This window comes from Centruroides sculpturatus, unplaced genomic scaffold, assembly GCF_000671375.1.
Source record: "Centruroides sculpturatus isolate CEXI.00-Female unplaced genomic scaffold, Cexi_2.0 scaffold1078, whole genome shotgun sequence".
NCBI lineage: Eukaryota > Metazoa > Arthropoda > Arachnida > Scorpiones > Buthidae > Centruroides > Centruroides sculpturatus.
Window position 1 is genome coordinate 87,898 of NW_019385369.1, and position 18,227 is coordinate 106,124.

Consider the following 18,227-nt stretch of genomic DNA (forward strand, 5'->3'; position numbering starts at 1 on the left):
TTGTAAATATCATTTTCATATTTCTAAATTTCAACTTATAATTTATAATTCCATTTTTAGGTGCAAAATTATTATTTTAATTGGTTAAAAGTGGCTTATGTTCTTATTAAGAAATTATTTCTTATCCTACATTTTGATTGACTATCCAGATTTTATTTATTTGTTATTTCATTTATTAATGAATTTTATTCTGTTAATCATATTTTTAATTTTGGTGTTATTTGCTTATATAGGTTTAGGAGGTGGTTATAATGAAAGAGAAAATATTGAATATATTGAAAGAGAAGAATCTGATGGTGAATATGATGATGTAAGAAGGTTATTTAAAATTAATTGTATACACTAGTAATTGTTAAGACATATCAATTTGGTATTTTTTTATCCATACTACTAAATTTGTATCTGCATGGAAAAGAATTTTAAATTATAGTTAGTTGTTGATTTTTGTTGTTCACAATTAGGTAGACCAAGTGCAGTTAAATATTTATTCAAAATTAGTCTTTTAAGTCAATTTTTATCAATGCGAAGTTCATTTTATCCAATTAATTTTTGATTCATTGATATTTTTAATCATTTATATTAATAGAAGTTTTATAATTGATAAATATATCAAAATGATCTAAACTTTAATAATACTTATGTATAAGTTTATTAAGAAATTTTTAAATTAATCTCATAAAAATTAAAACTAAGTTCATTAAAATGTTAAATTAGATTTATTTTTATTTTAGTTTGGAAGGAAAAAGAAGAAATTTAGAGGCAGCATAAGTAGTAAATCCGATTCTAATCATATAAGTGAAACAAAGTCAGAAGTTAAAACTGAAAAAGAAGTACCTAAAAGTAAAATTGAATCTGAAGAGGTAAGATTTTTTAATAAATGAAATAATTCAATAAAAATGCTATTAAATATATGACACATTTAGTAAATTAGCTATAGTATGTATCAATAAGAGTATGTATTCTTGCATAGCCATATGCATACATGTAAATAAAATCTAATGCAAGCTTATGTAAACCTGCACAAGATATATAGGCATAAACAGGTTCCTATGCATCTGGAAAGTCAGGGATTTTCAGTGTTCAGAAAAAGTCATGGAAAGTCAGGTAATTTGCCTTCTTGGCTGCCTTGTTGATTTTTTTTCTTCACAATTAGGTAGACCAAGTGCAGCTGTCTGCAGGCAGCAAGAAGTAATGTGGTACAATGCAACTTATCAAATGTCATGCAGAATATTTTCAGGACCCAAAATTTCCCCAAAAATTATTGCTCACAAAATAAAACCATACTTTATGAAACAATTAATAATTATTATTATAGTTTAGAAAATTCAAATTAAATCATACATATAAATAAGTAGCCTACTATACAATTTACCATGCAACACTAAGCTGATAAGTTAACAAATATTTTAGATTAAAAGAATGCTTGAATTTAAGTACATGTTTTCATCATTATAGGATACAGTTTATCAACATATACAATTATGTATAAACTTGATGCAATATGTTGATTAATAGAAATATGAGGATGGTTTTTTTCAAGCTCCAATGGTCCATAAAACAAAGACAAGTGTAAATAACAAAATGAATTTATTACCAAAAGTTAGGTACAAACATGGTTACTTTTTGACATAAATCACCGTGAAGATTGAGGCATTTGTCATATCTGTGGACAAGCTTTTCCAGTCCCTTGTCATAGAATGTTGCTGCCAGTGAATTGAGATGGTCTTAACAATGTTATTTTGAAGATGTTCATTAGTCTCAAACCTCTGCCCTGCTAGCCACATTTTCATTTCAGGAAAGAGGTGAAAGTCTTCACACATTAAAAAGTTCCAAGATCGGTGGAAGTCTTCACCACCTTTAAACACCCAGCATATAGCCGTGATTTAGTGCCAAGCAATTTCCACCTCTTTCCTGAACAGAAAAAGTGGCTAGGAGGGCAGAGGTTCGATCTTCAAAACAATGTTAGGACCCATCTCAAGCTCAAGTCATTGGTGGCAATGTTCTATGACAAAGGGATGGAGAAGCTCGTCCACAGATATGACAAATGCCTCAATCTTCACATTGACTATGTCAAAAAGTAACCATGTCTGTACCTAACTTTTGGTAATAAATTCATTTTGTTATTTACACTTGTCTTTTTTTTATAGACCATCTGAGGTTGAAAAAAAAACAGCTTTTACATAAAATTGAATTCGGTGCCATAAATGATTGTTTTATTTTTGCACAAACATAAAAAATGGACTTTTTGATATCCAAAAATACAAAATTTATTTGACAATGACCTCAGAATGAATTTTTATAAGGCTGAAAAATTTCAGTTAAGAATGAACTTCAAGTAACGAACACCAAAAAATATTGTAAAAAGGAAATTTCATATTATTGGAATTATTTTCCCATGGCCATTTTGTCTAACTTCTAAAACACTCCTTTACATTATTTAAGTTGAAATATTTTAATTAAAGTTAATAGTTAAAAAGTTAATAAGAAAAATTACATACATTTACAATTTAAATAATTTCATTAAAACATTATAATTTTTTGAAATTACAGTAGAACCCCTCTAGTCCGCCCTTGGCTAGTCCGTCGCTCTGGTTAATCCAACCGTGGTCAGAGTCAAGAAACTTGTCCCGACTCGTCAGTAACTCACCGCCCGTTGCGTTGTTCTGTGTTCGTTACAGTATATGTTTTACATTGTGTGTATGTATACAGTTTTGTGTGTTTTTCAACATGTCAGGAGTGAAACGTAAACACATTTCTCTTTCATTAAATGAAAAATTAGCAGTGCTACAAAGACTGGACAAAGGGGAAGATTGTTTATTTTACTTTTTTCTATAATCCGACCTTTTTTGTGTTCCGACCATACCCCCAGTCCCAAGATGACGGATTAGAAGGGTTATGCTGTACTTGAAATTTTAAAATAACACAAGTTGGGTCTGACCATGGTAATTAATACTGATTTCTTTATGAACTTAGCCCCATCAATGTTTGTTGCAGGTCAGCATCTCACCAATGGCTGGTCACATAAAGTTTTTCAGGTTTTCTTTACAAATCTAACACCTAAATAGTCAGTTTCCTGTAGAGCCTTCCTGGGAGGCATCCCTCCTTGCAAGATTTCCAGGTGTTGCATTGTCATCTCCCATAAATCTATCCATTCTGAGATACTTAAGTGTTTTCTTTATTTGACGACATTGAAAAGCATCATCCAAAAACACTGAAAATTTTTGCACAGTTTGTAGTGCTGAATAGTAGAAATTTTCATGTCCAGGTGATTGAGATAATTCAGATAGCAGATTTCTCAACAATGTGTGGTCCACAGATTCCTGTGAGTCTAGGCAAATATATTGACAGCAAAGAGGTAAATTGCAAATTAGGTAAATAACACATTAAAATTTATTAAACAAGTCTACTGGAAGGTGAAGCTTAAGAAACACTAGGGTTTTTTTTTACAATTTAAATAAAGATGCACTGTTGATAATAAGAATATTAAAACTATTACAGTGAAATGTTGACTTAATGTGTGGAATGTGTATAATAGAAATGTAAAGAATGCACAAGTGCTGTTCATCAATTTTTATTTTTTATTTTTTGATACTATATGTAAAGATCAAGTTGTAAGAAGTTCATTAAACTTTGCAAACCATATGAAATGAGTTAATTTTAATTTTTTACATCAAAATATAAATAAATAAAATGTATTGAAGCTACAAAATTGTCTTCATGTTCTGTCATTAAATAGAACACAAAGACAGTTTTGTAGCTTCAATATATTTTATTTATATATTTTGATGTAAATACNTTTTGATTTTTTAACCAAATGTTCAAACCATTTTAAATTCAAATTTGTTAGTGCATATTGGTTCAATTATAGAATGATTGTAAACGTTTCAGAAAATTGATCAAATTGAAAACGGTTTGTTTGATTCTCAGCAATTCTCATCATTCTCAGTGGTAGGTGTTATATAACAATTACTATGGTTGTTGAAATACTGAATATAAATGCGGTTTGCTTACAAAATCCACACAGGTGAAGTCAGGCAAACAGTAACAGCTAGTATTTTATAAAATCTTGATTTGATGGGTGATATATGATCAAGAAAAAAGGATTTGTGACTTAATGCTAAACAATAAAAAGGGGTATATAAACAAGATTGTGATCTAGTTAATCTAGAAGAACTTTCAACATGAGCCAGTAATTGTTTATGATGCCATTAAAATATTTATAGGTTAAAATTTGGTCAAAATACTTAACTCTTTCTTTGAAATTGGGTAGTCCCAGTTCTGACTCTTGTGACAATTAGTGTAAGGGACATGGCAAAATTTGTTTAAAAGGAAGTAAACTTTATGTATTTCTTTACTAAACAAGGTCATTAACCTTGTTTAGTAAAGAAGGAGATGCCATTATCCAGATTGGTAAGCAATAATCTAATAGACTGGAAATTTGTAAAAAATATTGATGTTAGTACAGTTTTTGATGATATGGGTTTACAAAAGTGCCATAAAATTCCCCAGAGGATTGCGATAGATTTTGCTATTTTTTCTATATATATCTTTTGCTAATTTAACCATTTTTTTTTTTTTTTAAAGGTTAATTTATTGTTAAAGATGACTCCCCAGATCACTAAACAAAGTTACATAATTTAGAATATGTTTATAAATGTGGAAGTGGTGGATCTCTAATCAGAGAGAAAATAATCAATACAGTTTTACGAATATTGGTTTTTAAATTTAATTTTACTAAAAGCCAAAGAAAGAATTTTAAGTTTGGTTTGTAAAACAATTAGATCATGATTTAGGAGTTTTATATTGTTGGCATAAGCTATTACTTTAGAATTAATATTTTATTTATTTATTTTTAATAAGCATTTTCAATATTTTGAAATACTATCTGAAAATGACAAACTTTTAGTCATTTGTATTCAAAACCTTATTTGAAATTTCTGTTCCATCTTTCACATTTCAAATATCTCTTGTCGTTGTTTCTTATTGCTGAACATTTATTGATAATGCACAAAATGTGCATAGTCAATAATTTTGAAATTATGAAACATTGGAAGTGCTTTCGAATGATTTTCTATTTTTGGAAGTGGAAAAAAATATAAATTTGTATCTTGTTAGAAAGAGTTGTTTAACAATAGTAAATAACTACACAAGCCTGCTGATCTTATTGTTATAATTATCAAATTTATCACACACCTTTTGTTGTATTGTTCTTGTTTTTCAGAGCAAAATGTTATAATTTTTAAGAAATTGTACAAATTTTTTTATCACCTGATATTTATAAGTAGTTTTTTCCATTAAATTTTATTTTGCTTAACCAATCAACAATAAGGGACGGATATATCCGTCCAGGGCGATTGTGTGGCAGTGGTGAGGGTCGAATATATCCGTTAAATTCTTTTGGGGGTATTGCCAAAAACTAGCCAAAAACTACCACAAAAAAAATTCACATAAAAAAAGAATTATGTAACAATAAAAAAAGACTTTTCTTTACTAGACATAACTGTTTACAAAATCTTTTTCTGAAACGGTAATTAGAAAAAATGCGTGGAAAAATACTTTAAAAATTTCCGACGTTTATTCTCCACTACTTTGGGATAGTACCATACCTGACTATCCCACTGTTGAAAGGTTAACTGAAATGATTCATTGTTAAAAGTCATGCAACAGAGTCAAATAATTGTCATAACCATACAATTCCAGTCTTAACTTTCAACATTAATATTATAAAATTTAAGTCACATCTGCTTATAATTTGTTATGTACTAATTAAGAGGTTTTAACTGTACTTTTAAATAAAATTCTATGTGAAAATACTAAGAAGTTTTTAACTTGTGATGTTCACACAAAAGTATGTATACTGACAAAAAGGAAACATACAAAAATATGTAACAACAATATTTTTATTTTTGCATATTTTGAACAAGGTTCTTTTGGATTCCAACTCCTTGGTCAAAAAAATTATAATACATTTTATGTTAATGATAAAAAAAAGGGAAAATGACAATTGGTATGTGGTTTGTGACTAGTGATTGCATTACTGGTAACTGGTTTACTGGTTACTGGTAAATTAGGAAAATTATATCCCAGTAAATTTACCAGCAATTAATTTTTATATCATTATTTCAATTAAAAATCCTTTTAATTAACCTGATATTTATTTTCATAAAATTTTCATGGGTATTTCCTGTGGGAAGCAGATTTTTTTCTCTCCATACCATAGCAAGAAAACAGTGCAGGTGGTGATGGGTCATTCCATTTGTAATTTAAGGTTATTGTTTTCCATACCAACTTCTCACGTCCAACAAGAACAAAGTGCATAATAGAAAAGTCAAATTTAACAATGAAAGAGAAATTATACTTAGTCATTAAACATAAAATGAGCATAGACACTGATAACAGTAATATAAATAAGTTTAAAAGTGTGAAAGATATAGTTAAGAAAGAAATGAAGTATTTCTTAGAGCAAAAAATACAAGGAACGTATCTTAAAAAGATTTTCAATGCTCTAATGAGAGACATCCAATTAGTATTGATTCAGAGAGTGCTTTTTCTAATGCAACTGTCATTTGTATGAAAATTAGATCTAGATTAGATGAGAGCCTAAATGTATTATTTTTTTAAGATTCTACTTTCAAAATTACATGGTTGTCCAATAATTTTGTCAGTAATTCAGTTTCGTTTTAAATCATTTGTTAATACAAATTTACCGGTAAATTACTGATAAACCGGTAATCCCGAATATAATTACCGAATTACCAGTATTATAATACCCAGTAAATTTGCAATCACTATTTGCGACATATATATGTGTACAGATAGTACTCACAAACAACTATAACTAAGGCTTACATACTATCCTAAAACTAGGGAAGAAGGAAGGTGATAGGTATAGAGAAAAAATACGTAAAAATAGGGATTAGCAAAAAGTTGGGTACCCGGGCTTCATAGTAATTCATGACTTGGGTGGGATGCCAATTTTAGTTTCCTTGGGAAGAAAAATGATTTCTCATTGTCAATCTTACTTTGGTGTCTTGTATGGTCTTCTGGTTCTATCGTAACCACAGTAGAGTTACTCCTTGATCAAACTTCTTGATTTTTACTCCTTGATCTTTCAGATACTCTTCTCATCCCCAGTTGTTGCCAATTGTGACCCAGAGCATGATCTTTCATGTTGTTCCCTGTTGATGTCCAAGCCAAAAGTGACTGTTTCTCCACTCCTTAGCCCTTGGGCCTCTTTCTTTTCTTTTTGTTCTAAGAATTGGTCGTCATCACCTAAGGGGAAAGGGTTAGAAAAGAAAATTCTAGAAGAAATATAACAATAGAACGAAGAAGATACAAAATATGGCATAGAGCCACAAAATATTCATCTTTTTAAGAAATTCAAAAAATTGGAATAAATTATTTATTATTTCAAAAAATTTAATATTTAAAATAATAATTGTTAGAATTACTTGTTACACAGATGTATTGTTTAAGATGTTCTGACACCTTTGTTGCAAAAGAGTGTGATTTACATTGCAATGGGAAGTAAGAAAGACTTATCATCTGGAATGAGAAGAACTATTAAAATTTTACAAAATGAAAGTAAATCTTAATTGAAAATTACCAAAATCATTAACTATTCACAATATTCACATTTTTCATGAACTTTGGAGGATGCTGCATTTTTATAAAATGGCTACCTTATCTGGGTTGCCTGTAACTAGTAATGTAAAATTAATCATATATTACTGTCTGCTATAATGATATATGCTGCTTGTAGCTGTTATCGAGAAATTTTATAGAAGGAGAACAGTTATTGCTAGCGGGACATGTCATTATGTGGTATCTAAAGAAATGAGCATGATTGTTCTATGCATATTTGTGCTTTTTGTGTCAAAAAACATCAGCTTTGACTTTTGTCCTATCAGGACCGGATTTACAAGTAAAAAGCTATGTAAGTTGTTGCTTAGGGCCTCAACTTTCAAGGGGCCTCAAACATTTGTACAAAAAAGAAAATTGAAGTCAAATTTCATAATAAACATTTTTTTACAAACCAAGAAAATATACTTTACTTTTTATTTTGTGTACTATTTCATTAATTTTTTTCTAAGAATTAATGTAAGGTCGTCATAAAAAAAATCAATAAAACCAATTTAAAAAAATTTTTTTAATGGAATGGGTATAAAAATTTAATTAAATTCAGTTATAAAACATAAGACTAGTGAAACCTCACATCTTTTTCTTCCAATATTCGTATTAAATCAGAGACACAGTCTGATTTAATTCTTTTCTTTTTATGATTGACTTCTAAAATTGTGAAGGGTTGGTAAGGGGCCTTGCTTAGTTCAGCTTAGGACTTTGAAATGCTTAAATCTGACCCTGTGTCCCACACAAAATTACTGGCATTTTAAACTTTAAGAAAATATGTTTTAAAATTGACAGCATAAACTTGTTCATGTAAAGCTGGAACAGTTGGGGAAACTGCCAATTCTTAACAGTCTAATCCACTCTTTCAGAATTCAGAGAAGCTTGTAAATATAATCGACCAATTTCTGAATAATCATCTGTTTTTCATGTGGGAATAGACAAAAACTTATATTAGGCTCCCGTAAGGCTTTTAAATTGCAATTTGGAATGCAACAGAAAGCTTTGCTTTTTCTATTGCTATTCATCTTTACTGCTGATAATACACAAGAATGAATCAAATGACCCAGATAGAATAGTTTTGTTTTTAAACACCAGAGGGCGAGCATCTGATGAAAAATGCAAATACAGTATCAAAAATCTTAAAACAAATGAATTCCAAAAAGAAAATTGTAAATACAGTAGAGCATTAATTATCCGACTCAATTGGGGACTCAGGTTGGTTGGATAACTGAAAAAATTGGATAACCAAAAAGAAGGATTATTACTATAGTATATTGGTATATCCCATGTAATTAGTATATTAGTATATTGCTATTAACCAACTTCACGTTGAATTTTCATCAATGTTAAGCCTAACAAAATTTTTTTTAAAATAATAATCGTTGCTATTGTATCGTTAAAAATTATTTTAAATTATTTTATTGCTCACAAAACAAACAACCATTCATAATTAGAAAATTAAGTCTCGTTTAAATACTGGCTTCCCTTCAATGGTCAAGCCTGTTGCCAGCTAAAACATGCAAAAATTTAACAAAAATAATATTAAAGTAGCCAAGACATAGCTAAATATTGTAATGCCACATCACTAGCGGACATTTGAAATTTGCCGACTAGAATGTCGGTTAACCGATGTGATGGTTAATCAGGGGTCGGATAATTGATGCTCTATTGTAGTCATGAAAATTATGGAAGAAAATGCTCAACAAGTTCCGAGAGATGATCATAAACTAAAGGCAATAGTAAGAAAAAATCCTTTTAAAACAAGCAGATATTATTCTGTATGGAAAAAGGAGAATGTAAATGTATCCCACAGTAAAACAGTTTGCAGACTTCATGAAATGAACTTGTTCCAAAACACAAACTACAGTCGACCCCCCTATAAGATCGTTGATTTTTCCGTTTTATCTGAATTACATGTTGTACGAGTCACTTAGATTTTACGAATATGTGAGCCGTTCACAGCCCGGCACACATATTTGTAAAATCTAAGTGACTCGTACAACATGTAATTCAGATAAAACGGAAAAATCAACGATCTTATAGGGGGGTCGACTGTATTCATCTCTAGGAAACAAAGACTGAAAAAAGTTCAATGGTATAAAGAGTATATTAATTGGACCGGCAAAGATTGGAATAAGATTATTTTTAGTGACAAATTAAGGTTTTGTGTATCATATGATTAGGGTGTATGTGTGTGGAAAACGAAAAAAGCTTTTTATCCATTTACACTAAAGCAATGTGTCAAATATCCAGGAATGTGATAATTTGGGGTACATGTCTGCAAGAAGTGGCCATATGACAATTATTAAACGTACCTTAAATTCCTCAGAGTATCAAGAGTTGCTAGGGTACTTCTTTATTCCTTCAATGGAAGAACTTTATTCAAATGTTATTTTCCAAGATCTTGCACCAGCTCATGTCGTGAAGTCAACCCTAACTTGTTTTATAAACAACAATATCAATTTATTAGACTTGAATTTGTATAGAATCTTTGAGGGACAATGAAATGAATATGGATGAAATAGCTTCAATATTAAAAGAAAAATTGAAAAAATTTGATCTGAAATTATACCTGATGATTATCAGAAATTAATTGCTTTAATGCCATGAAGAATTTGTGATGTAATTAAAAACAAAGGTTATTCAACTAAGTATTAAATGACTTTTCAAATATCTTTTATAAAATATTAATATAGTGTGAAATCCGCGATTTTTACGCCGATGTCGGAAAAATCTTTGTAAACAACTCCGAGGAAAAACCCACTCTTGGTGAGAAGTATATCGGAGGTCACCAATTGTTTTCACAGTAAGGTGGGAAAGTTGACACTTAGTTAATCGGAATGCACCATAAGTGTCATCAGAAGTCGATCACATGACTCATTTCCCACGAATAACGTATAAAAGCTCGAGTCCCCGAAAGCTCCGCGCGATCCCTCGGAAGTTATACTTGGTAGATGTGCCATATTTGTCTCCATACTCCAGACTGAAAGGACATACGACCAACCACAGCCATTTGAACTTCCATCGCCATTAACGAACATATTCAACGAATGCATATTAGACATATCTGCATAGAGATATTTGTACTTTTTAGAACTTTGTGAACACTCTCTCAGACTAGCAGGTAAAGCTATTAGAGCATCCCTTTTGTATAGTGAACTTATTTAATCGCATTTAACCTATGTATCCTAGCTTAGTTATATAAATAAATGCTTGTTTAGGTTTTAAACCTGTCTCCTGTCTCTGAAGGACACCTGCCGACTTACCGATGCACTCCCCAGTCAATTTTTTGCCTTCCTAGCCATCCGACAAGCTGAGAATGGATTTTACCAACCTGTTGCAGAGTAAGTGGTCATTTAGGATGAGCCCAGTGGCCCACTGCTAATCTCACAATAATATGAATTATTCTGAAATAAATATAGGTATTTCAATTTTTTGAATTTCTTACAATGATGAATATTTAAAAACTACTGTACTTAGCATATTCACATACAGTTTTTTTTTTTAAATTACAGTCAAATAACATGTTAATTAGGTACATAGAAGATATGATTTAAAATTTTATAATTTTAATGTTGAAAGTTAGAAAATACTGAATCAGAAAATTGTCATAACCTTACAATTCCAGAGTTGTATATTGATTGCATATTTATGACATTGAGACATAAATATCTAAACTGGTTTGTATGTAAATGTGATCAATAATATCAAAATTGTTATATGCACGAAATGTATTGTGACCATCAAAACATTAAATAAATTTTTTTTAATATGTGATAAATTAATAAAATAAAAATCTTGTTATACTAATTATGTTACTTAAAGTAAAATAGTTAAAAGAAAACTAATGAAAAAATTTACTACTAAAAGATTATTGTAATGTTATTTATGATCTTGAAGATAATGTATATTGAATTATTGTTAAATAACAAATGTATAATAATATGTTATTGGAAAAATACCCCCTGTAACAAGGCTTAGCCTTAATTCAAATAAAATATTTGAAATGAATTTTTTTTTAACAAAAAGCAAATTATATTAATGAGAAAAATATTAAAACCATAAAATAATGTATTATGTAAGTATGTGTTATATTTGTAGATATCTTTATTGCAAAAATTAAATTTAAGATATGTTTTAGCAGGACTTGGTAGATTCCAGATTTTTCATTCCATTGGTATCTATCCCTATCATATTTAAAATTAATCTCAATATTAATATATCAAAATTTAAGACAAACAAAATAAATGTATTGAAAAATATATAAAAACAATAAAAAAATTATACTTCAGAAGTTAATTTAGTATCAAAAACGTAAAATATTTGAGTAGCCGAAGACAGCCAAAGATTACAGCGCCACAGCACTGGCGAAAATTTAAATTTGTCGACTGGAATTCCTTCGGATAACCAATGTTCTACTGTATTGATTGCTCATGTGAAAAATTATAAAATACAACTGGGAGGAGAGCATTACAAAATGCTAAAGGATCAAACTAAATTCCAAATATAATATACATACATACAAGAAAGACATCGGCATACACGAAGTGTTTAGCCGAAATAAAAGAGCACAGGGAAAGGGGGGAAGAAGGAGGGAGAGGAGATAGACAGTAGAGAAAGGTAGGAACTCTATGAATGGTGTACATAAGGTTAAGTACCCTCTATGTTTGATGTTGGCGTGCAGTTTTTAGGCTGCAAGGTCATAGTCCCCTGAAGGGTCTAAAAGAAAACCTGAGTGTAGCGAACACCAATAATTGAGTACTGCCATGAACAGCTAAGTGTAGAAGTTAGCACCAAGTAGTTGTTAGTAGGAAGACTTTTTATCTACTTAATACTACTTAACAGCTAGACAGACAATGCATAAAGCAAACAAACACAATGACAAACTAGATGAGACAAACGAGCATGACCCCAAAATTTTTATAAATGTATTTATTTAATTTTTAAAAGTAACTTACTCACTAACAAAATTAACCTAGGACAAACCAAACCAGATGACTAAAGCTAACAAACCCTAATCTAAGTTAACCTAACTTATGATAACCTAACTAGAAACCAAGCTAAGAGTCCGTAATCTAACTTATTACTAGGATTAACTGAATTTAGACTGAAAAAGAAGACAGAAAATAAGAATTAAAATACAAAGTTGAAAGACAGCTAGATACTGCAGTTGAAACAAAGCAAGGGAAAGCTAATTGCCATCTGTGCTCCCGGAGTGAGTGCTCTTGAGCACCACTAATGGATATGAACGTGAGTAGATGATGGAACATTGTACTGTACATATGTGAATGAGTTGGTGCGTGTTGCAAGGCCAGTTGTACCCTTCAAGAGTAGCAACTCTCATTAAATTATCCCTAATGTTATTGTACCTATTGCAGCAAAAAACTAAGTGAAGTGGTGTTTGGTCCTCCTGAATACCACAATTGCATTGTGGATTGTACCCAAGGTTAAATCTATGCAAGTATTGCTTAAAGTTGCCATTTCCTGTAAGTAGCTGAGTGAGGGTGTAACTAGGATAAAAGTGGCAAAGAAATCACAGTAGTGTCAACCTTGGGGTTGAAAGTATAGGTGAGCCTACCAGTGGTATCATGGTCCCAGCTGTCTTGCCAGAGAATGATTTGCTTCTTGACCTAATTGTTGATTTATGAGGTAGGAATGTAACTGAAAGTACTAGTGACTGAAGACTTTGCAGCTTGTTTGGCAAGATGATCAGTGGTCTTGTTGCCGAGAACCCCTGCATGACCCAGGACCCATTGTTAATCTATTCTAATGTTGTTGTCTAAGTGTCTGGGAATGTGGTGTATGAGATGGATGAGTTTTAAGCAGCTATCAGACTTCGCAATCCTGTGTAAAGCTACCCTACTGTCAGAATAAATGCAATAGTGTAAGTAATGTCTTTTGTTCTTCCTACATCTAATGTGAATTAAGCTCATATAAATAGCTAAAGTTCCGCCTGTGCTATTGAGCAGTGTGTACCTAGGTGGAAGCGAACGTTGTGAAGCTCATGGCCTAAGTTGGAGTAAACTACAAAAGTGGCACCCACATCACCCATCTTGGAACCGTCAGTGTAAATCCTGAACATGGGATGATCACCTGGATCTTTGAAGTAAATGTCAGGGGGCAAGCTGATGGGAGGGGTGGTAATCATAAGTCAGGAGGGTATTTTTGTTGATACTGAATTTTTTGATACATTGATCAAAGTCAAACTGGGGAAAATCTTACCTACTCTAATCATTTTGTCAACATCTGAGTCACTATAATCTCACCAGGGTAAGGTGACGAGATTTTCCTGGCAAATAATACATTTAATTTCTAAATTGATAGGGGTCAATCCTGACATTACCAAAAGGGGTGCAGTCCTATAAGCCTTTGAGAGCTGCAATTCTTTGAACAGATAAGTTTTTTACGGTTATGGACTTTGGCGGCCACGTGGCCCAGACCTGTATGGCATAGAGGAGTGCTGGCTGAATTGCACCCTATAAATAAGTTTAGTAGTGTTAGGGCCAAGGTCCCAGCAATAGGGCATTAGCCATCTTTTTAGTTTTGTCTGTGATATATTTGATGTGAGGTGTGAAGTTAAGTCTCTCGTCAAGAATAACACCTAAATATTTAATTTCTGTTGTTTAATTTATTCTGTGAGCACCTATTCGAATGATAAGCTTCCTGACAAGAGGCACGGCATGTTCCTACTAACTATCATGCTTTCACATGTATCTGTGTTAATGGGTTGCCTATGCTTAATACTCCAGTGGTAAATGTTATTGAGAATGATGTTGCATATGTCCTGTAAGAGTTCACTGTTCCTGTGTGAAGCTAGGATAATTGTGTCATCTGCATAGCCCTGTAGGCAGTAGGGTGTCGTTTAAGTGCAGAATAGAGTTACAGCAGTACCTCAGGATACAAAATTAATCCGTTCTGAAACTGAGATCGTATCATGAAAATGTCGTAAGGTGAATCATTTTTCCCCATACGATTACATGTAAAACCAAATAAATCGTTCCAACACGAAAAACACACTCAAATTAAAGCTAAGTAGTATATTAAAAAAAATAACTATAGTAAGGAAAACACTGAAAAATGCATTTTATAGTTGTAAATGTATAAATAACAATAATGGAATAATAGAATAATAATTGATAAAAAAATGTAGTTTTATTTGTACTTTATCTTGAGGAGGTGTAAACTGGTGAGGAAGAGAGGGAGAAGGGAAATGATACTAAAACTTAACTTACATAACATAATGTAACAATAACTTAAAAATAACTTAGATAAGATAAAAAAAATTCGTGTTGTTATATATATATATTTTCACTGTTTTTTGCTTTCTTTCCTTTANTTTTAATTTTTATTTACAGCCTTTTTGCTTTCTTTCCTTCACTTCCACCAGCACTTTCACTGGATAGAGGTCGCTTGGTAAAATAAAATATCTATCCAAAGAGGTTTGGCTTTGCCTACTTTTTAAAATGTTTCTAAAATGACTTAGGCAAACGCCATTACTCCGAGCAGCAATACGGCCAGTGTGAACCTTTTCGGAATGTTTCTTTTCAATGAAATCAGTCACTTTCTGATAATACCTCAAGATTTCCTTTATCGAGCGAGATCCTTCCACAACGAAGGAAACACGCGGACTGAGACTGATGAACAGAAGTGAATAAAAAATGGTGCTGCAAACTAATGTAACATCATATGGTGAGTTTTTGTTCGTATCATGCAGCAAAAATAGGTTCAAATTTCATGTCATATCCTGAAAATTTTGTATGCTGGGGTGTTCGTATCCTGAGGTACCACTGTATAGGCTATGTTCCAGAGACCAGGATCAGATCTGGATCCCTGAGGACAGCCTCGAGTGATGGATATGACTGTTATTTTGTGTTGTAAAAAACCTGCACTCCTGCTGCTAAGATAGGACTGAAGAAGTCTGTAAAGATTTTGAGGGCAGTGATGAGCATGTAATGTATGCAGGATAAAAGGCCATCGGGTGTGATCAAAGGCCTATAAAGTCAATAGTTATAATTGCAGTATGCTGATTGTTTTGTTTAGCCTGGTGAATGTAGTTAATGACCTGATTGATGGCATCTACTGTACCTTTGATTTTAGAGAAGCCAAACTGATTCCAATGTAGGGCTCTATACTTGCATAGATGCTATGCGATCCTATTAATCATTAGACCATCAACACTTTTCCCAGAGTTGGGAGAAGGCAGATCGACCTGTATTTTTTGTAAGTGTTAGTGCTGGTGGGTTTGGGAATCAATTTGACACTAGCCTTTTTCCACTGAGTAGGAAAAAGGCCAGTGTTCGAACAGATATTGAAGAGAATTACAAATGCTGTAGGATTGGCCTCAAATGCATGTTTAATCATTCTAGTGGTTATGTCATCAAGACTTGGGGATTGGCCTCAAATGCATGTTTAATCATTCTAGTGGTTATGCCATCAAGACTTGGGGCTATGTTTTCTGTGAGCGAACAGATGGCATTCAAAACTTTGATGTAGGTGAAGTTGTGGTCATTGTCTGTATTAGATGGAGTGAGTGTAGAACTCCACCATGTGTATTATCATCCAAAGGATAAAAGCTAGTGAGGATGTGCATGATAGTTTCTTCCATGTTGGTGTAGCAACCATCAGAGAGCTGGATAATGGAGGGGGTTTGGAACTGGTGTTTTTCCTTACAAGCTAAGTAATATAGTTCAGACCAGGGATTGCAACTCCAAGTATTGGTACAGAAATCTTCCAAGTGTTAGTCCTTGCTTTATTTATAAGTGTTTTGTAAGTGTTGTGTCTGTGCTTGTACTGGTCTCTAAGTGTGACTAATGTAATATACAGTAATGCAAATATAATATACAGCAATATCAATTGTCATTTGTAAATTTTAACACAGCTGTATTATGCATTATTATGAATTTTAGAGAAAAGTCTGTGGTGTAACATTGATTAGTTTTTTGAAATATTTTAACACACTACAAATCTCTCACAATTACCATTTATGCACACAGTTTGAGGGCAGATGTTAATGAAGTGATTAAAAGAAAATGGTAACAAAGTACAAGAAATGATAAATAATTTAAATTTAAATGGTATTATTTATCATTTTTTTATTTTAATAATTTTGTGTAACAAAATAATTTCTGTTTTTTTTCCCAGTTTATTAATATTTTATAAAATTCAGGAAATTTAAGATATAAATTTAATAAATATATACTTTTGTACATGGATTATACAGGATTTTTTAATGAGTAATAAATAATGGCTTTTTTTTTTTTCCAAAGCCACATAGATTTATGGTTGTGGATTAATAACAGAATAAACTGTTTTAATTTTATGAAATATTTTATTTTTAATTTTAATTATTCAGCAATTATAAAAAATTATATAATAACTAATTAAAAAGACAAAGAAGCAATAGCATATTTGTATAGTAAATCATATGCTGTTTTATTTCATCAATGTGCTGAACTGAAAGGGATTTGAGGATCAGGGAATTTGTAAAAAGTTGATCAGAAGAAATCATGGAATTTAAAACAAAAATTTGAGTAGGAATCCTGCATAAAGCATCATTCCAATAAATTTTCTATCAGTTTTAATCTGACAGTCCATTACTAGAAAATATAGGAAAAGTATAGTTTTTCATATACTGAGGGAGAAAAATTATTATATACTGCAAGTGTTTGAACTTCAAATATAAAGTGTGGCAGTTTTCATTTAATACAGTTGATTATTATAGGAAAAATTAAATTGAATTAATTTTCTGGATTTAAATACAATGATCTTTTAGAGAAAAAATTCCTAATTTTTTTATTGCCTAATCTTAATTTGATTTTACTATATATTTATACTCCATATTTTAAAAAATATATTCTGACCCCATTTCAATAATAGTCAATAATTACGATGTTTTGATTGGTTTAATAGTTTTTATAATGTTAGAAAAAATATTTCATCAAAATTTTTATTAGGAAAAATTAGAGGAGGAGGAAGAGGATGATGAAGATGAAGAGGAGGATGAAGATCTATCAAAGTATGACTTAAGTGGATGGGGAGATGATTCACCCAAAAAGAACGATAAGAATTCTGTTTCACATTCAAGATCATCTTCGTCGTCATCAGAATCACGTTCAAGATCTTCCAGCAGTGCTTCTACATCCTCTAATTCTGCCCGATCTCAGTCGTCCTCCCCGTCACGCTCCAGATCTCGTTCAGCCACACCTGTTCGTGGTCTGGCAAAAAGAATCAAGAGAACAAACTCCAGGTCCAGGTAACAGGGGAGGGTGGTAACGGTTAAAAGGTCAATATCATTTTATTTGATATCTTGCATCTTGTGCTTTTTTAATACGGTAGCATTTGTTCAAGCATAAAATTATTTATGAGAATTTTTTAACCGTTTCTTTCTTTAAGTATCTTTTTGCAATACTGTGTTATATTCAATATTCATTAAATCAATGCATTTTTGTACTTTTGTTGCCAGATCCAGTTCACATGATTCTAGATCCCGAAGCCGGCGCCGCAGATCTCAGTCCAGGAGCCGTTCCCCGATCAACCATCCTCGGTCCAGATCTAGGGATAGTGAAAGGTTTGCTGTGGGGAAAAGTTAAATTGGGATG

At 31.5% G+C, this 18,227-nt stretch overlaps 1 protein-coding gene across 1 annotated transcript in view; it reads left to right on the plus strand.

Annotated features, from left to right (window-relative positions):
* Positions 1–18,227, plus strand: part of LOC111638226 (zinc finger Ran-binding domain-containing protein 2-like) — a 48,965-nt gene that overhangs the window by 29,224 nt on the left and 1,514 nt on the right. Inside the window, exons 6-9 of the mRNA XM_023383888.1 lie at positions 234–310; positions 732–860; positions 17,583–17,881; positions 18,092–18,196. Of these exons, the coding sequence (XP_023239656.1) occupies positions 234–310; positions 732–860; positions 17,583–17,881; positions 18,092–18,196 (610 nt within the window). The remainder of the gene's footprint in view (positions 1–233; positions 311–731; positions 861–17,582; positions 17,882–18,091; positions 18,197–18,227) is intronic.